A 20,804-nucleotide genomic window follows, 5' to 3' on the forward strand; every position below is an offset into this window, starting at 1 on the left:
CCACTGAGCTACACCCTCAGCCTATGCTTTTTTTTTTTGCTTTCTTTTAAAATTTTATTTATTTATTTATTTTCTTGGTACTGGGGATTGAACTCAGGACCTTGCACTTGGCAAGCAAGCACAGTGCCTCTGAGATGCATCCTGGGTCCATATGCTTTTTTTTTTTTGGTATTGGGGATTGAACTCGGGACCTTGCACTTGTGAGGCAGGCACCGGAACCACTGAGCTAACTTCTTTTTTTTCTTTTGAGTCAGGGTCTTGCTAAGTTGCCTGGGCTGGTGTGAACTTGCAGTCTTCCTGCTTCAGCTTCCCAGAGCGCTAGAATTATAGGCCTTTGCCACCAGGTCCATCTTGGGTCCTTTTCTCACATCTTCGTAATTAAGCCTCATACAGGTTTACCTTTGCAAAGACAGCCACTTTGCATAAAGTCCTGTGTGGTCAGTGATGTATATCTTTTGCTTTTCTCTTCAATAATACCAGCTATTGGCCTGAAAATTTTTGGTTAATACTGATTGTGTTCTGGCCCTTAATTTTAATATCATGCTTACCATGTCACTTGCAGAAGCATCTCATCATCTTAACTCTTGGTTTAAATCAAGGACTCTGGACTCTGATTTAGCACTCCTTTTTGTATTTTGTAATTGTAAAATAAAATTCACAAATAATATAACTGGTTGGGAGGTGTAACTCAGTGTAGAGTACATGTTTAGCGTGTGTAAGTCCCTTTGTTCAATCTCTAGCATCAAATAATAATAATGATGATGATGATAGTATTAATAATATAACCTACCTGTACTCATTAGCTACGCTGGGTGACCAAAATAAATATAAATAATACCTTAACCTTGAAAGTGAATAGCAAGTTAATTTATTATAAAACAGTATGTTTCAGCTGGGTGTGGTGACCCATGACCACCTGTAATCCCAGCCCTCAGGAGGCTAAAGCAGGAGGATTGCAAGATTTCGAGGCCAGCCTAGACTACATAGCGAGCCTCTGTCCCAAAAAACAAAAACAAACAACAGCCTGTTTTGGGGGTGGGGGTACTGGGGATCGAACTCGGGACCTTGCACTTTCGAGGCAGGAGGCAGAACCACTGAGCTAAATCCCCAGCCCTACAACAGCCTAGTCTTAATACATGCAGAAGCAATAGAGGCAAGAGTTGAATAGGGAAAAGAAATAACATACGAAGTCATAGAGAATTTGTGCAGTAGATTTCTGGAGAGAGAATCAGTAAGATTGAAAACTAGCAAACAATTCCCAAATAAATAATATTCATAAATAATTTTTTGTTGTTGTTTTGATACCAGGGATCGAACTCAGAACCTTGCGCTTTTGAGGCAGGAGGCAGAACCACTGAGCTAAATCCCCAGCCATAAATAATTTTTATAGCCTAAAGTACTTTTTCTGCCTTAGCAACAAAGGATGGCAGTAATATGAAATATTTTAATAATTAACAAAATTCTGTGACATCCTCATGTTTGTGTCTCTGGTAATTGCCAATTTAATGATCCTCGATCCTAAGGCTGTTAACACTTTTCAGTTGTAGTTATGTATTCACACACAGCAAATACATATGCACAAGGATTGTACTGGCAAATGAAGTATAGCAATTTGAATTTTCTTTTTCTTTTTTTTTGGTACTGGGGATCGAACTCAGGACCTTGCACCTACAAGGCAGGCGGCAGAACCACTGAGCTAAATCCTCGGCTGTAACTGGTTTTTAACACTAATAGTCAATGGAGTTCTTCTCAATCGTGACACATAAATAAATAGTTAAATCCATGGGCCAGGGAGGTAGCACACAGGTAGAGTGCATGTTTATATGTGCAAGTCCTGGGTTTGATCCCCAGCACTGCCCCCAAAAAGGATACTTGAGTCATTTGTCAGGACTATGATTCTTTATTCATTTTCCCTAATGTTCTTCAGTTATCTTACAGTTATTTTATATATAGATAGATAGATAGATAGATAGATAGATAGATAGATAGTTTCCTTTTGAAAGGAATACTCCCTACTTTATTTCTATCCACTCTGTATATAAATCACAAAAATTCAGCTTTGAATGATTGTCAGATTTTTTGGTTCTTGAATGTTCTTCATTCCACTTGCTGTGAACTGAAGAATCTAGTAGTCTTGGTTCTTAGGCAGAAATGTTAGAAAAACCAGTTGGGGAGCCTTACAGCACTGCTTTGTTCCTCCCTCAGAGCAATTCTCTGTCCGCTGAATTTCTAAGAGGAAACAGTTTTCAAAGTTTTGGCTTTATTTATTTACTTACTTTTCTATTTAACATTCTATTTAGCACACTAATATAGCAGTGTTGTAAACTTTTACGGTCAGGAGATAAAATTACTACTTTTTAAAAACATTTTATTTCCAAAGCCACTTCACATTAAAGAGCCATTTAATATGGCATGTTTTTAGGATTGGTATTTTGTTTTGAGTGTTTTAATCTTAGATGTATTTTGACATATTTTGAAAGTTTTGTCAGCTGACTGCATGTGTCCATACTATTTTTAGGATACTATTTTTATAGTCAAAAGTATATGTGCTGCCGAAGCAAGCACTTTTATAGTCAAAGTGAAAGATTGCTTCATTTGTTAACTATTTGTCTTTAAAACTTTAAACTTATGTGTTTTTCCATAGTGAAACTTTTGCTCATTTTGTCTTGCATTTCATCATCATTTTGAAAGCTGCTTCTGTTGTTTGGAGCAAAGATTATCAACTTTCTTCTCTTTCCTTCCCTTGGTCCCTTCCTGTCCTCTATTCTTTTTGACTCTTCCTCTTTTTTTCCCCTTCTCCTTCCTCTGTTTTTCTGTATCAAGGGCAAAAGATCCCTTTCATTCTCATGTTTCTATTTTCTACTGGAGAAAAATTTATAGAGTTCTTAATTCAATAGGAAAAGCAAAATTGGAAATTGTGAACTTGACATTCACAGTTGTAAGAGTTAATTATGGTTTACTTCATGAGAATAGCATGTGACTCTTCCAGCATGGTTTTATGTCAGAGAATAATGTCTCATACATTTGGATTAGCATGTTGCAAGTCCCTAGTGCGGAGCACCCTACTAACAAAATGTGGACAATTGTGCCAGTATGAGCTTTTACAGACTGGCCTAGACAACTCATAACTGATTTGCTGAGTATAAATGCTCACTCTGTCACCACTAACTTAGTTTTTGTGGATTATTTGATGCTAAAGACTTATTTTTTGTGTGTGATACTGGGGATTAAACCCAGGGCAGCTACATTGTTTTGTTTTATTTATTTATTTATTTATTTATTTATTTATTTATTTAGGTACCAGGGATCGAACTCAGGACCTTGTGCTTTTGAGGCAGGCGCAGTGCCACTGAGCTAAATCCCCAGCCCTTTTTTTTTTTTTTAAGGTTTTGAGACAGAGCCTTGCTGTGTTGCCTAGGTTGGGTTTGAACTTGGGGTTTTCTTGCCTCGGCCTTCCATAATGTTGGGATTAAAGATGTGCACCACCATTCTCAGTTTAAGGTTTATTTTATTTATTTATTTTTTGGTACTGGGGATCGAACTCGGGTCCTTGTGCTTGCGCAGCGGGCAGCAAAACCACTGAGCTAAATCCCCAGCCCAGTTTAAGGTTTATATAAGTATTTTCATGAAGAGTGATTTGAACCCACATGCCATGTTTCCTTGAAAATATAACCTAGCTGGAAAATAATCAGCCTTGAAAACTAAGAGATCAGAAATGCCAGTCCTGGGCTGAGGATGTAGCTCTGCAGCGCAGTACCTGCCTGGCAAGCACGAAGCCCTGAGTTCAATTCCTGGTACCAAAAAAAAAAAGTGCCAGTCCCAGTCAGCCTATCCTTGCCTTACCACCCTTATGGAGTAGCCATGGAGCAAGAGAATAGTGATGGCAGGTAAGGCAAGGATGGGCTGATAGGGGCTGGGTTTTTGATCTCTAGTGTTCAAGTCTGATTATTTTTCTTGCTAGGTTTTATTTTCAGGGAAAGCGCGTAACTCTTACTGTTTGTTTACAAGACAAGGTCTCACTATGTAGTTCAGGCCAGCCTTTAACTCACTATGTAACCCAGGCTGGCCCTAAACTATGGATTACAGGCATGCACCATCATGTCTAGCTTTTAATTGATTTTTTTTTTGTTTTGTGTTTAATGAAATTGTAATTATATAAATATATTTATAAATAGTTATACAATTATATACTTACACATAAGCACTTACACAGACTTAGAAAAAAATGCAAGAACATTAATTCAAAAGAACTCACTGAATAACAGAATTTTCCATGATTTCCCTGAGGAGATACATAACTCATTCTTCAGGGAGGGTCCCTCAAAATCCAACCATTAAAAACCATGTTCTATAATTATGGACTAGCAACACACAGCATCATTTTTTAAAAATCCCCTGGTTGCCAAGAAAGCTATCTTCTTCAAGTCAACAGCATTCTAAAGGTCTCTGAGCAACAGCAATTTATGTTCCTCCCATGGAAGAATCAGCTAAAGTCCCCAATTGACAAAAAGTAGCGTAAGTTAATTTCTGATTGTTTTGTTTTTTGAGACAGAGTCTGACTGTGTAGCCCAGAGTAGCCTCGAATTTGTGGTGATCCTCCTGCCTTTGCCTACAGAGCACCCCATCACAGGCATGCGTTTCCACGCCCACCAGATTTTTTTTTCTTTTTGTGACAATGTCTCCCTGTGCAGTTTAGGCTGGCCTTGAACTTGTGGGAATCCTCCTGCCTCAACCTCCCAAGTGCTAGGATTACAGGTGTGTACCACCATGAACAGTTTTAATTTATTTTAAAAAATGTTTTTATGTGCATATTCTAAAGGTATTTCATAGGATTATGCTTTTTTATACTAATATTCCTCTAGAGGAATTTATTTTCCTTTTCTAGTCCTTTAAAAAATAGTTTAGTGTATTTTAGTAGTTCACAGAAGCAGCACAGAGGGTAGATAATATTAGAAACATGTACTTGTTAGCTGGGTGTGGTGGCATACACCTGTAATCCTAGCACTGTGGGAGCCTGAGGCAGGAGGATTACAAATCAAGCCCAACCTGTGGCAATTTAGCAATTTAGTGAGACCCTGTCTGTGAAGGCCTAAGGTTCAATCCCCAGGAACTTCCTCCCCACAGATGTGTACTTGCATGCAGGACAACACAGTTAGAAAAGTAGAGTAGATGCATGCAATGTAGTACGTGATTAAAATTCTGCAAATGCCATTTAATTGCCATCAATAAGAAACTGACTTGTTTCTAAACAAATCCAAATGCTAGCATTGTCCAAAAACTTCATCAGGTTTATTTATAATTGTTGCAGAATTGAACTGATGAAAGTTGTTCACTGAAACATTTTGACTTAACATTAATACTTTACATTCCCACATTTATATTAAATTATACACAAATGAAAATGGAAAAATTGCCAGTACCTGATTTCTATCAATTGTTTTTCCATTCACAATGATATGCTTACTTAGGTACTTTAGACCCCATGGAAAAACTATCCAATCCTCAGAAGTACCAGTAACAGGAAGAAAAAAATTGTTTGAGATTGAAATGTTCTTAAGCACATTCTCCACACCTGCTGCATGCTAGCTATTTCAGTATCTTTGGCATAATTGTTATGCACATGGCACAGATAACACATAGGTTTGTGTTTTCAAAAAGACTAACCAGCCGGGATTGGTGGTTTATGCCTGTAATCCCAGCACTCTGGAGGCTGAGGCAGGAAGGATCTCTATGAGTTTGAGGCCAGCCTGGACTACATAGTAGGCTTAAGACCAGCCTGAACTACATAGCAAGGCCCTATCTTTTTTTTTTTTTAAAGGTCAACAGATATGCTTTACTTGGCCCTTGCAGAGTACCAGTAGCTGATCTGGGAGCTCAAATGTGGTTTGAAGTTCTGAGCAATTTCTTACACCAGACGCTGGAAGAGGAGTTTGCAAATCACAATTTCAGTAGACTTCAAATAACATCTGATTTCAGAGTTCCACAGTACCAGGCCTGTAAGATGAGGTTTCTTCACCTCTCCTTTAAAGAGCACATTCTTAGGAGTGGTTTTTGCAGCCAGTGTTTCCTGGGTACTTTATCTCTGGTTGATTTTCGAGCAGTTAGCTTTCTATGAGCCTTGATATAGAGACTTCTTTACCTTACTCCCTTGTCCTCCACATGGAAATGACTCTGCTTTGAGTTTCTTGGTCCCATTTCTGAACTGAAGTTAACTACCAGCAACTCAGTGATTATTGGCTACAAAATGTAGTAGATTAAAAAGTGACTGCCGGGGATTTAGCTCAGCAATTTCACTGCCCTGCTGCGTAAGCACAAGGACCCAAGTTTGATCCCCGGTACCAAAAAAAAAGTGACTGGCAGGGGATTTAGCTCAGTTCCAATGCCTACAGATACAAGGTCTGGAGTTCGAGCCCCGGTTTAAAAAAAAAGTGATTAGTTTCTCTTTTTTTGTTTTTTTGGTACCAGGGATCGAACTCGGGTCCTTGCCGCTTGCAAGGCAAGCGATGGAACCACTGAGCTAAATCCCCAGCCCTAAAAAGTGATTAGTTTCTTCAAGGAATTTAACATTATTAATATGGCATTTTCAATTATTTTAATACAGTATTTGAGGAACATTCTGTTTGCATTTTAAAATACTCTACTTTTACTTAGAAATAGAGAATATTAATTTTTGTTGATGATTTTTTTAGTGTTTCTGCCAAATGTGTGCTATCTTTTAAAAAAATCTTTTTAAAAACTGATTTTTAAAGCAATTAAAAAATACTTAGTTCAGATTGATAAAATTTGTCATTATTTAATGCAGTTATGGGGCCAAGGATTTAGCTCTGGTTCTGGCACCTGCCTCAAAAGTGCAAGGTCCTGAGTTTGATCTCCAGTACCAAAAAAAAAAAGCAGTTACACATTCTTTTTATGGGTAGTCAGGATTTTTAAAGTTTTTTAACATTTGCTATAGTTTCTACCTTTTGGGGGGGGGCATCCTGAGGATTGAACCCAGGGTCTTTGCACTAAGCTGTGTCCCCTAACCCTTTTTTGTTTGAGGATAGTGTCTTACTGTGTTACCCAAGTTGAACTTGAACTTGTGATCCTCTTGCCGCAGTCTCCTAGAGTGCTAGAATTACAGGCGTGTACCACAACATTGAGTTTATTTTTGCTTTAATTTTAATGACATCCCAGTGCTAATGCTGCATTGATGATGTACTTTATTTATACTTTTTTTTTTTTACTATACCTGGGATTGAATCCAGGGATATGCTGTATCACTGAGCTACACCCCTAGCTCTTTTTATTTTTAAAAAAATTTGATACACACCAGCTAGCCAGACTGGCCTTGAACTTGCACTCCTGAGATCCTCCTGCCCTCGCCTCCCAATTTGTAGTAGGTGTGTGCCACCACTTCCAACTGTAGCCTTCTTTTTGGGAGCCCCAAACTCACAGCACCACAGGGATCCTCCTGCCTCAGCCCCCCAAGTACTGGGATTACAGGTGTGCTCCACCACGGCTCCCTGGAGCAATTATCTTGACCATAATTTTGAATGCAGTGGCCATGAAAGATGACTACTTGCTCATTTAACTGAACAATATTAGATTTTGAGAGATTCTAGTAGATCAAAAAAATTTTTTTAAGAGTAGGAAAATTTATTGTGGAATAGGAATGGGGAATAAGAATAGCTCCAGAGAGTCAGGAGGGGTCCCGAAGGGGTTACCAATGAGTCCACTTCTCAAAAGTTTTGGGTGTGGTGGTGCTCGCCTGTAATCCCAGCACTTGGCAGGAGGATGCCTTGAGTTTGAGGCCAGCCTGGGCTAGATAGTGAGTTCAGGGCCAGCCTGAACTACAAAGGGAGACCCTGTCTCAAAAAACCAAACCAAACAAACAAAGTAGGTTTTTCTTTTTTTGGTACAGGGGATCGAACTTGGGTCCTTGTACTTGCACAGCAGGCGAACTTGGGTCCTTGTACTTGCACAGCAGGCGGCAAAACCACTGAGCCAAATCCCCGGCCCACAAAGTAGTTTTATAGAGCAAAGTCATGAGGGGTGGTTACAATGTGGGTTAAAAACTATAATCAACCAATAAGATTACAAGTATAGTCAGTTAGGTAATATTGACCCAGTAGTAACAAGGGTATATGGATGACATCATTAACTTTGGTTGATAATCTGCAGTCTTAAGTTTTCTTAGTCTTAGTAGTAAGTGGGTGGAGGAGGATGGCCCACCCCCAATGAGATAATGGTCTGTATGGGAAAGCCCAGAAGGGTGGAGGCAAAAATCTCAAGCTCCTGTTCATCCCTTAGGGAAGTATGCAGATCTGGCCTTTGTGACTTTAATCTTCAGATGCACCTCCAGCCACAGCTTCCTTACTGTTTATATCATTCCTCCCTCTGGAGAAGTATCCCTAACTGCAGTTGGGAAAAGGGAAGAAGTTTCCATCTAACTGCTTGGAGCTGAGAAGGGCCAAATAGGGGAGACTACAGTCAGGGGTCCTCTCCAGAGAGCTAATCTAAGGGGCCTCAGATAGAAGTCATGTAGGTTAGCAGTTATGAATTTTCTTTACAAGGTCAATCTGGTGGAGTCTGGCACATTTGTCATTGGTTCCACCATCTGCATGATTACTTGGAATTTGGCAGCCTCTAGGACATGGAAATTTTTTGACGATGATAGACTTGTTTAGATTTAGAGAAAGAAGGTAAAATTGACTTCTATATAAAGTATTTGGCACATGCTTAAGGAAAAAATATTGTGTAACAGTCACCATTAAATTATGAGGAGATTACAGCAGGTAGATAACGTGCCATTGTTACAGTTTCCAAGGTCATTTATTAAAAAGCAAATAGGATTAATTGTTCTAAAATCAAATTGTAGTTCAAGTGAATCTACAAGTACTTCTGGCTATGAGTAACCCAGGTTATTCTCAGCTTGACTGTATCATTTACTGAACATTTCTGTGGTTTAGAAGTGAGAATATCATGCTGCTACTTATATAAAACCAAGGAGACTGGAGGCATAAACCCCCAAGCTTCTATGTGTCCACTCTGCCAGTAACTGGAGGCCAAGGCTATGCTGGCTTTAATCAGGTTTATCTGCTACATATGTGGTATTTACTGTATTAGTGTCAATGTAAGGAATGTCCTAAGGAAATGGGAGTTTAGAGAGGAAAGTTCTCACATGGAGTTATTGTTTCAAACTGGAACAAGATCTTAAGAACTGGGAGAACTCACGTAGGTAAAGTGGCAGTTAAAGAGGAACTTCCTATTTTAATGTGATTTCTTAAGTCAATAGTAGCTACTCAGTAGAATCAGTGTTAAAGCAAAAGGAGCACAAAATTTTAATTATTTTGTAAATTGAAAATACAACTTACTTTGGGTAAGTATTAAGTAATAATTGTTACCATTTTTTGTTCTTAATTCTGGGCACTTAATGACTTTCTTTCTTTGTTTTTCTTTCATTACTGGGGATCAATCTCAGGACTTTGTGCTTGCAAGGCAGGTGCGGTGCCACTGAGCTAAATCCCTAGCACTTAATGACTCTCTGTGTGTTATCCTGTTTAATTTTTGTAACAGCTTTATAAGAGGTAGGTATTACTGCTCATACTGATGAAAAAACTGAGCTATTACATTGCACTGCCAGAAGTAAGCAGAATCGGTGTTCAAATTCAGATGTTTGGCTCTAAGCCCAAACTGAAGCAATGTATGTTTTGCTGTTGCTTTCTTTTTTAACTTAGAGAGGAAGTGAGGTATGAGAAAATCTACCCAAAGCTTAGTCACTTAGTTTATCTTTTGTTTAAAAATTTTAAAGAAGTGTTTTGAGTAGTCAGATAACACTTCAGTGTTATAAATTCCTAGCAGTTGGAAGGTATATAATGGTTATTCATTCCCTCTAAAAATTAGTGAAATAGAAGCTGGGCATGATGGTGCATACCTGTAATCTTAGCACTTGGGAGGCTGAGGCAGGAAGATCACAAGTCCAAGGCTAGCCTGGACTGCATAGTGAAACCCTGTCTCAAAACACACACCAAAAAAAGAAAAAAAAAAGTTAGTGAAATATAGACTAGTAGCATCTAGCCTTAACCTTTTATTTTATTTTTAAACAGAAACATTATTCCTTTCATCTTGAGAGATTACAAGAGTCACAAAAGGTCACTATACAGATATCACAGGTTAGAGAGATTGTACCCTTTCCTCTATAAAGAACATAAATCCAGTGGTACAGGCCTTATGTAAAATAAGGGGTGGAAATTGCCTTTATGTAGATTAACTGATCGCATTTGCACATATGCTAGTCCTTGTCCTAAGTGAAATGACACTATCAAGTGTTACAGTTAACTTCTTTGTTTGAAGAAGAGTCAAGAAGAGAGAAAACATGCAGCTATACAGCCTTTTATAAATTGCTTTCTTGAATTGTTTTTGGCTTGATGTGAAAGTTTGTTGGTATAGGGAAGTTAGTAGAAACAGCAGGGTTTGGTGTTTTTTGTTTTTTGCAGTACCAGGGATCAAACTCAGGACCTTGCACTTGTGAGGCAGGCACAACTGAGCTAAATCTCTGGCCCAACAGCAGGTTTTTTGTGTAACACCGTCTCCCAAGTTGCATAAAACCAGTGAAATTAAAGTTAACATGAACAGAAGCTTTAAGAAGTAGTAGAATTATGTATTTTCTGTTCATTTCTTTGGAAAGATAGTTTACCATTTTAGAATAACCCTTTTAAATTGATCCCTTGCTTAGTTTAAAACTAGGTGGCTCTTTAAATTTTGCCTATTAATTCTGTAATTTGTTACCAGATGGTTCTTCAGTCTAAACTAAATGAAGACCCAAAACAGCACAGTGGCTCACACCTGTAATTCCTGTACTCTGGAAGGCTGAGGCTGGAGGATTGCGAGCCACTTAGCAAGACCCTGCCTCAAAATAAAACATTTAAAAAGAGCTGAGAATGTAGCTTAGTGTAAAGGTCCTGGATTCAATCCCCAGTAACCCCCTGCCAAAAGATGACCAAGGATCTGTGTTGTTTTCTTGTTAGAAAATATGTATTGAATATTTTATGTAATAGATTAGTATAAATATGTATAAATGAATGAACAGACAGCCCGATTGTAATATAAGCACTTTAGAAATACTTGAATTGAAAATCACAACCATAACCTTCAGGTTGCTTTAGATATAGATGGAGTTTTCCCTTTTTTCTGGGCAAACTTAGTTGTTCTCTAAACTGTGTTTCTGAATTTGCTTAGCTTTTTTGGGGCGGGGAGGGAACTTCTTTCATGGCCAGGTGTGGTGCACGCCTGTAATCCTAGCACTTGGAGGCTGAGGCAAGAGGATCTCAGCAAGTTCAAGGCCAGCCTGAACTACATGGCAAGACTCTGTCCCCCACCCCAAAGCCTTCATGTTAGCTCTGGCCATGTGACCCCCTCCCCTTTTTTTTAAAATTTAGAAATCATCTCATAAATTGCCTATGGTCCTCTTCAGTTAATTTTTCTCTGAAAATTTCAAATTAAAGATGATTCCTTCTCTTAAATAATGAAAGTATAGCTTTCTCCTTAGTATATATTGGTTACTTATGCTGGGTTTGCTTCAAGTTATTCCTTGGAATTTTTTATAGTTTAGTTCTTAAGCTTTCAGAGAAGCTGAATAGACCTCTGTACTTAAGAATTTCAAGAAGCTTCATGAGAAAGCTTTTAGGGTCAAAATTATGCCTGAAAATCAACCCTCCCCTCATTTTTGAGACTTGAAAACTTGTACATATCATACTGTAAGTAGTCACAATTTATTTTAAAATTTGAGCTCAGAATCACTCAGTGCCCTGTTATTTGTTTTGTTTGTTTGCAGTTGACTTTGTGGTCATTGCGGTCTACTTTGTGAATATCAAAAATGATTTGTCAGCCGGGGATTTAGCTCAGTGGTTCCACCGCCTGCCTCGCAAGTGCAAGGACCCGAGTTCGATCCCTGGTACCAAAACAAAAATGATTTGACCTTTTTTCCCCAGGGTAATGTTTTCTTCCCTTTTGTTCATGGTAGAGAATGAGGCACAATGAGGACAGAGGAAAAGTGGATTAAGGAGTTTAGGTTGTTAATCCTTGCAATTCCATCTCCATGAAAGAGAATGATTAGCTATTACATGTAAACAGATAATATCTGAATATATGAGCATATCCTAGAGATAGTAATAAAAGTAGATGTGCTCTTAAAATACCACAGTCTAATTTATCAAATGGCTCTTCCCCCCTCCAGTTCTGTAGAAAACGTTCTCAAAACACTCGTGAAAAGCTGCCGACCGTAAGTAGTTTCTCAGTTTATAAATACTTTGTTGTTTCTGTGGCCCTTCTCTCTTTATTACCCCTTCAAGAGGAAATTAAAGAAATAAATATTTTTCAACATCATGATGTTAGTCACTGACATTTCATTCTTAGCTCTTGAACTGGATTTTGATGTATCATTTATAAATTTAGAAAATTTTAAACCACACATTAAAAAATAAGAACATTATAATTTATATATAAACATTTTTATTTGAAAGGTTTTCCTGGAGTATTATTGGTTATTCAGATCAAAAGAGCATTGTAGATTGCATTAAAATGTGAGTACTGACAGAAAGGTGGCCTATTTTTCTTGCTGTGTTCTCTCAGTAGGATGTTTAACTGTAAATATTCCCTATGCTTAAGATTAAAAATTAACCTGAGTCAGGCATCGTGGTGCATGCCTGTAATCCCACCATTATGGTATGGTGAGGCAGGAGGATTGCAAGTTCGAGCTCAGCCTGGGTGACTTAGTGAGACCCTGTCTCAAAAAAAAGTAAAAGGAAAGCTGGGGCTGTAGTTCAGTCCAAGTACCCTGAGTTCAGTCTCCAATATAGATAGATTTTAATTCAAGTCTAATTTTATTTTATTTTATTTTTTTGGTACCGGAGATCGAACTCAGGTCCTTGCGCTTGCAAGGCAGGCGGCGAAACCACTGAGCTAAATCCCTGGCCCCCCTCAAGTCTAATTTTGGATACTTGAATTATTTTCTTTTTTTTATTATAGGCTAGTCTAAGTCTTTGAAAGGAAAGCCCTTTTCATCATAATTTTAATGAGTTTTATATATTCAGTATGTTGTGTTTTTTTATACAGTATGTTTTTTAATAAATCAGAGACTTAATTACTGATCCACTCTACTATTTAGTCTTGGAACAATGTGTTTTCAAGATATAAGATGCTCCCTACCAAGGAGCAGTGATCATTTTGCACTAGGCAATTAAATTCTTGGCCTGTTTGCTCCCTGGAAACTTATCACCAGGTACTTCCAGGATCTTAAGTAATCACAAAACTCCCAAGTTTTTGTTTTGGGTGACTAGGCTAACAGTTGATTCAGAAAAATTAGGAAGGGAATTTTGATGTATGAGATCCTTGAAGGTATAACAAAATTTACTGGGTTTTATTTTTAAAATTTTCTGTTTTTAAAATTTATTTTTTATTAGTACATATTTGCCATACATAATGATCACATTCATCAAAGGGAATCTATACCTGTATATATCTTTTTTTTTTTTTTTGGTACTGGGGATCGAATTTGGGTCCTTGCACTTGTGGGGCAGGTGGCTGAACCACTGAGCTAAATCCCCAGGCCACCTATATATATCTTAATTTGTCTTTTTTTCCTACTCCCTGTTTTTTTTTTCCCCTCTTGTTACACATGGAACTGGTACAATAGAAATATTACTAGTAATGTAATTTTATTTTTCACATAAAAGAGTGAATTATTTAAATTAACACGTCTTTAAAAATAAAATAACATTAATAAGATATCATAAAAGCCAAACCTATGAGTGGATTTGAAGGGGTTTCCCAACTTCTTTGGGAACAGTCTACATTTCTCAGATGCCACCGTTCCTTATTTTAAGTGTATTTAACCTGAATACATGTATCCTCTTCAGCCCTTTATCTTTATTTTGTGAGTGTGTACACACTTAACCTTTTAATTTTGTAACTTGCTCTCTACCCTAGGGACGCTCCTGGCTCTTTCCCAAGATTGCAGAGTATGACCCCATAGGGCCTGCCCTTGTCTCATCTGCAGGAGGACTCTGTGGTCCAGGAAGAGTAAATGGTGCCCAGAGAGTCCTGGGTTCATGCTCCCTTCCTCAATCACTGACTGTCCATTTCTTATACAGAATGGATTCTTCATTTTTTTTTTTTATTTTTTGGTACCAGGGATCGAACTCGGGACCTTGTACTTGCGAGGCAGGCAGCGGAACCACTGAGCTAAATCCCTGGCCCTCTTTGTTTATTTTTTTGTAGTATTGGCCGTGGAACCCAGGGCCTTGCACATGCTAGGCAAGTGCTCTAGCACTGATCTACATCCCAGTCCTTTTTACAATTTTATTTTGAGACTCTTACTAAGTTGCTTTGGCTGGCCTTGAACTTACTTACAGTCTTCATGCCTCACCCTCCTGGGACTGCAGCCATATCCCACCATGCCTGGCTGGCTGGATTTTTATGGTTTTTTTCTCTTTCAGTTTCTACTATGAAGCAGAAAGGAAGCAAAAACAACCACTGTATTTAACTTTGTAGGTGATTTAAGTGACTTTGTATTTTATCTTAGTTTTATCAACTTTACTTTCATATTGTAAAGTCTCTTAGGCAAGGAAACTGACTTTATCCCAAGTTTAACAAGTTTTTAGTTTTTTGAGGCACGGCCTTGTTAAGTAGTCCAGGCTGCTCTTGAACTTGTTATGAGGCCCAGGGTGGCCTCGAACTTGGGATTCTTCTGTCTCAGCCTGCTGAGTGCTGGGATTACAGGCATTGCTACCATATGTGGTCTATTTGTTTTATTTTTGTAAATGTGTTTATTATAGGTAGAGTTGATGTTTGTAGTATGTGCTATATCTTACAAAAAACTCCTGCCTTGTGGTGCAAGGATTTGAACCCTGGGCCTCATGCATGTTAGGCAAATAAGGGCCCTACCTTTTGAGGTAAGCTTATGGCCCACTTCTTCCCCCGTTGTCAGCCTTACGTTGGTGTCATAGAACTTTTATACTACAATCAGATACATGAAAATCCTTTTTTTTTTTTAAATTAGATACTTTCCAGCAGATGCAACAGCAGAAATGTTAGAAGAATGGCGGCCTTTAATGTGCCCTTTTGATGTAACAATGCAAAAGGCCATCACTTATTTTGAAATATTTCTTCCTACCTCCCTTCCTCCAGAACTTCATCATAAAGGTTTTAAGTAAGTACATATGTATATTGACAAATGCTAGACTGTAGCAGGAAATACAGCTATGATGACAACTGGTAAAGCAAGATTTTTTTTTTTTTTGTACCTGGGATCAAACTCGGGACCTTGCCCTTGCGAGGCAGGCGACGGAACCACTGAGCTAAATCCCCAGCCCTGTTTTTTTTTTTTTAATTTGCTAATTTACACTTATTATACTTGAAGTTATGAAGGCTGTAACAGTTGAACATAAGATTGTAAACAAAGAGAATAATGCTTGTATAACAAGCTAAATAAGAATGAGGGCTTTAGGAGAGAAAGGGAGACTATGAGGACAGGTAGTGACAGGAAAACATTCAAGATAAAAGAAAGGAGGGGACAGGAATGAAATTTTAAACAGGCATTAGATTGATGTGGACAGTAATAATTGAACAGTGCAATAGATGTTTACTAGGACACATTTTATAGCATAAATAATTGAAAAGGGGATATTCAGACAGGAAATACTTTTGTCCCACTAAGTTTGTAACTGTCAGTATTGTTTTTTCTAGGTTTGTGTAGTTATCAGTAAGAATGATAGATTAAAAAAGTGCAAAAGACACCTGGCTTTGAACCACTTTCTGTAGTCACTTGCTATTCATAACAACATTTCTCTTCTTCAGACTTTGGTTTGATGAATTAATTGGCCTTTGGGTTTCAGTGCAAAATCTCCCACAATGGGAGGGGGTGAGTATACCATTTTTTTCTCCTATACTTTTAAATTTGGAGATGAGTAGATCATTTGATAAGTAACCACAGTTACTCAGGATTGCTGTTGACAGTGCTACAGTTAATTCTTTTTCATTTTATTTACTGTTTTCTAACAGTAATATTTTGGTTTTATCAATGTCTGAATTCAGGCATGTATTGTGAAATGCATGAAATATAAGATATATTTGGTACCCAAGGCTACATAGTACAAGACATAACAGTTGTTTTTTACATATTTATTGGATTAAAATTTCCTTTTGTGTTTTGTGTCGTGGATGTCTTGTCATTCTCAGTTTTAGCAGCATTTCAGGTTTGATTCATTTTAAATTTGTAACATGAATCAGAAGTTTGGAGGGTCTTAAAAATCTAAGCCATAAATTATATATTAACATTAAATTGTGCTAATGAATCCTGAAAACAAATAAATAAAGGGCATGACCACGACATTGAAAAATAACAGACATATTGCTGGATGTGGTGGCACACACCTATCATCCCAGCACTCAGGAAGCTGAAGCAGGAGGATCTCCATGAGTTTGAGACCAGCCTGGACTACACAGTGAGTTCAAGGCCAGCCTGAACTACATAACGAGACCCTGTCTCAAAAACAGAAAAACAAAAAACCAAATATATCTACTTAACTTTGTCTCTCTTTTTTATTTTTTACTTTCAGCAACTTGTAAATCTCTTTGCTCGATTGGCTACAGATAATATAGGGTACATAGATTGGGATCCATATGTACCAAAGGTAATTTAAAACATTTGAACATGATATACAACAGTACTGACATCAACATCAACTTTATATCATATTGTTTTTTGTATGCTAATGCCAGGTGCCAGAAAAATTTTTTTGGTTATTAGTAAAAACATGTATAAATAATTTGTAGAGATGGATCAGTTAGTTTTAGAAGGTAAATGGACCCACAAAGTGTCATAAATATGATTTTTTTCTTATCTAGGACATACAATATAAGTTTAAGTATGTAAATTAAAGTACCAAGTATATCATTGTCTTGGTTACTTTTCTTTCTCTCATAGCTGAGACAAAATACCCAACACCCAAAGTTACAGGGAAGAGGTTTAATTTAGCTCACAGTTTGTAGAGGTTTCAGTTAGGCCCCAAGGCAGGGTAGCAGAGGGGCAACAGTTCATGGCAGCGGAAGACAGCAAAAGCAACAAGGGACTTCAGCAGTCTCTTTCTGCACCTTTTATCTACCTTTAATTCTAGTGCCTTCATGCTAGCCCAACCATGAATCAATCAAACACTGTAGATTCAGCCACCTCTGGAAAAGCATAAGGCTTTGGGAAGACATCTAAAAACAAGCCATACCGATCATTAAGGGTGGCATACATACATTCATACCTCTCAGTAAATTTTTGTGTATTATATTTATTTATTTATTTATTTATTTTGGTACCGGGGATCGAACTCTGGTCCTTCCGCTTGCGAAGCAGGTGGCGGAACCACTGAGCTAAATCCCCAGCCCTGTGTATTATATTTGATTGCTACTCTAGAGTGGCATCCACTTTTTATATCACAAAATGTATTTTTCCAGAGTAAATAAAGCCATATTGTTTTCAGTATTATTTCACCTGGAGTAGAATTACTCATGGAGCTTTACTAAGATGTGGAGACATCCGTCACTGACATTACAGCAGGGCTGGGAGCAGCCTGCTTGCCTTGCTTGTGCTGTGCTCCTCTGTTGTTGGCTATTAGAAACTAATTAAGGAGGAGAGTAGTTTTTTCACATTTTTGGACCTCTTGGTAATGATAAATAGAAAATAATTTAAGTACATTAAGTACAATTATGGACTGACTAAACAATGACACATTACGTAGGGGAAAAATGACATTGAGATGTTTGAGAGGGAAAGTAATGTAAAGATACTTCCATTTTGGCTGTTGTGCATCCTTGGCCTGGAATAAGAACACAGGAAAATCATTTATGTGGGTTTTTAAAGAATTAAGCAAATAGGTGACTTTTAAAGAATTGTAATTCTTATATATGTAATATAAAATTTTATATATGTAATATTTAAAGAATTAAGCAAATTACTAAACAGTGATAATTTTGCTGAAAATCTTCCATGATAAAATGAGAATGTATTAAAAATACTAATATATGACACTTAAAAGTGAATTTTTTTTTCCTTCTTTCTAAAGATATTTACGAGAATTCTGAGAAGTCTGAACCTCCCAGTGGGAAGCAGTCAAGTTTTAGTTCCAAGATTTTTAACAAATGCTTATGATATAGGGCATGCTGTAATATGGGTCACCGCCATGATGGTTTGTAATAAATTATATTTATTTTATATAGCTCATCTTTGTTTTGCCCTAACTGCACAAAAATCCAAGACTACCCTATTGGCTAGTTTAGTTACTTGATTCGTGGAGTTTTTCTTTCTTTGTACCCCCTTCCTCTTTTTTTGGTGCTAGAGATTGAACTCAGGGCCTCTCTCATGTTAAAATTCTTGGATATTTTCTGATATAGTATGTTCATGTTTATTGATTACAGAATGTAATTGTAATCTATCATTTATAAATCTTACTAACCAATGAACCTTAAAATACAGTTAAGTGTTTATAATTTTGAGCATGTTAGAATATCTGACATTTTTACAGACCAGAAACAAGACTGATAGATGAAAGAATTTTCCAAAGGTAGGATTGGGAGTCAGGTTTTGGATATGCTCAGAAGCTCCATAAAACATTGTACCAAACATAGTACTTCTCAGTGGAGTTATCTGCAATGAAGGAGGAAGTATGAAGGGTTGATTTATGTTATTGAAGGAAAGAAAAAAATGTGTAAGTTTAGATTTTGATATCTTTCAAGTGTAATATTAAAACTTTGTATTATAATTTTCTGGCTTATTTTTACATTGCTTCTTGGTTTTTGCCTTGAATTACTCTGATGTTGTTTCTATGGAAAAGGCTGAATGATTTTTATGTTTATGGCAAGAAATTCAAAGCTCCCTGTGTTTTTGCCATTTCGTTATTAAGTACCAGGGGCAATCCCATTTCTTTCTAATATCCAGTAAGAGTAAAAAAAAAATTAGGTATTTACTGTCTTGTATAGGCAATAAGTTAAAATTCATTTTTGGGGGCCATACAATTGAATAGTAACCAGCATAGTAGTTGAAAGCTAGCCTTTTTCCCCCCAGGATACATTGTTTGGTTGTTTTGTGTTTGTTTTGGCAATAGATTAAAAAATAAAAATTTTTTGAGTCAAAATATGGCTGAACATAACAAGATTTTTGTTGTTTTTGTTTTTGTTTTTGCTTTTTGAGACAGGATCTCACTGTGTAGTTCAGGCTGTCTTTGAACCCGCTATATAGCCCAGGCTGGCCTTGAATCTGTGGCAATCCTCCTGCCTCAGCCTCCCAAGTGCTGGGATTACAGGTGTGCACCACCATGCCCAGCAATATAACAAGTTTGATCATTTAAAACATTAAGAAATAATCACATACACAAATTTATTTATGTAAATTTCCATTTTCATGAAATAATAAATTTATTAAGTCATTTAAGGAATGCTTGTGTGCCTTATATTACCATTCTTGGTTATTTTAAGATAATAATCTTAGTGATAAATTTTAGTATCCATGATATTTGACTTCAGAGTAGTAAAATACTGTTGTCCTGAGTTGAAAGATAACTTTTTAATTTTATAATTTGACCCATGTAAGTTGCTCTTTTTTTTTTTTTTTTGGTACTGAGGAATCAAACTCGCGACCTTGCACTTGTGAGGCAGGTGCCGGAACCACTGAGCTAAATCCCCAACTAGTTGCTCTTTTTTTTTTTTTAGTTACTCTTATTTTTAATAGAATGTCTTAAATTGATTTGCATGAAGTTCATTGGAGAGTTATTTTTGACTCTTGGCGGTACAATCGAGTTGTCAGCAGGATGAAAGTAAAACATGTTAGAGGTTTATGTATAGGCATGGGTCTGTTGACCCCTTCATTTTTATAGTATAATCTAGGAACTGACATTTTTACTCTTTTATCTGGACAGGGTGGACCAAGTAAGCTAGTGCAAAAACATTTATCTGGTTTGTTTAACAGCATCACGTCATTTTACCATCCTTCAAATAATGGGCGCTGGCTGGTGAGTTATGTTCATTTTGCACTATGCTTGAAAATTTACAGATATGGTCGTGCTTAACTGTTGCCTATTGTGTAATGTGTAATAACACTTTCAGTGTATCAGAAGTTTTGGCTTTATGTAAGTGATTAAGTTGAAATTAAGTTACCATTTGTAGGACATATAGAAATAAGACAATGATGCTCTGGTAACTAGTGACAAAATGCTGCACTTGGCAACAAAACACTAACAGAAATGCCACATCACTGGCCATGGTGGGGCACACCTGTAATCCCAGCACTCTGGAGGCTGAGGCCAGAAGATCCCCAAGAGTTCAAGACCAGCCTTGGCTACATAATGAGTTCAAAGCCAGCCTGAACTACAGCGTGAGCTCCTATCTCAAAAAAATAAAAACAAAACCAAAAAAAAAGACCACAAAAACATAGGATAGTGTTTTCAATTTTATAATGTCAGTTCTTTTTCTTGTCAGTTAAAATTATTTTCATGTAATGGAAAATTTATGTGGTGCTAGAAACTTTTAAAACTGAAATTTGAAACTCATGTTCATGCATTATCATCAATAATTAATTGGTAGGGCCGGGGATTTAGCTCAGTGGTTCTGGCGCCTGCCTTGCAAGCGCAAGGTCCCGAGTTCGATCCCTGGTACCAAAAAATAAAACAAAAATTAATTGGTAAGAGCATTGTATTCTGTCTAGTGCTGTGTAGACTTTGTATGTAGAGTTCTTATTTTTTGAAAATCGTCTCATTTTATTTTATATTTTTTAAGAAAGGGTATTG

General features: G+C 37.2%; 1 protein-coding gene across 3 annotated transcripts in view; it reads left to right on the forward strand.

The window, feature by feature from the left end:
- The window catches only part of Psme4 (proteasome activator subunit 4), a 100,838-nt gene that overhangs the window by 14,773 nt on the left and 65,261 nt on the right, over positions 1–20,804 (forward strand). The window contains exons 4-10 of one of the 3 annotated variants that reach the window (XM_087216389.1): positions 10,086–10,151; positions 12,215–12,259; positions 15,038–15,187; positions 15,835–15,898; positions 16,596–16,670; positions 18,090–18,212; positions 19,938–20,030. In XM_087216389.1, the coding sequence (XP_087072515.1) occupies positions 10,086–10,151; positions 12,215–12,259; positions 15,038–15,187; positions 15,835–15,898; positions 16,596–16,670; positions 18,090–18,212; positions 19,938–20,030 (616 nt within the window). The remainder of the gene's footprint in view (positions 1–10,085; positions 10,152–12,214; positions 12,260–15,037; positions 15,188–15,834; positions 15,899–16,595; positions 16,671–18,089; positions 18,213–19,937; positions 20,031–20,804) is intronic. The other 2 variants (XM_004867295.4, XM_013066450.3) reach the window with 2 other exon arrangements.

This window comes from Heterocephalus glaber, unplaced genomic scaffold, assembly GCF_053883595.1.
Source record: "Heterocephalus glaber isolate CG9 unplaced genomic scaffold, H.glaber_assembly_v1.0 deba00001457, whole genome shotgun sequence".
NCBI lineage: Eukaryota > Metazoa > Chordata > Mammalia > Rodentia > Bathyergidae > Heterocephalus > Heterocephalus glaber.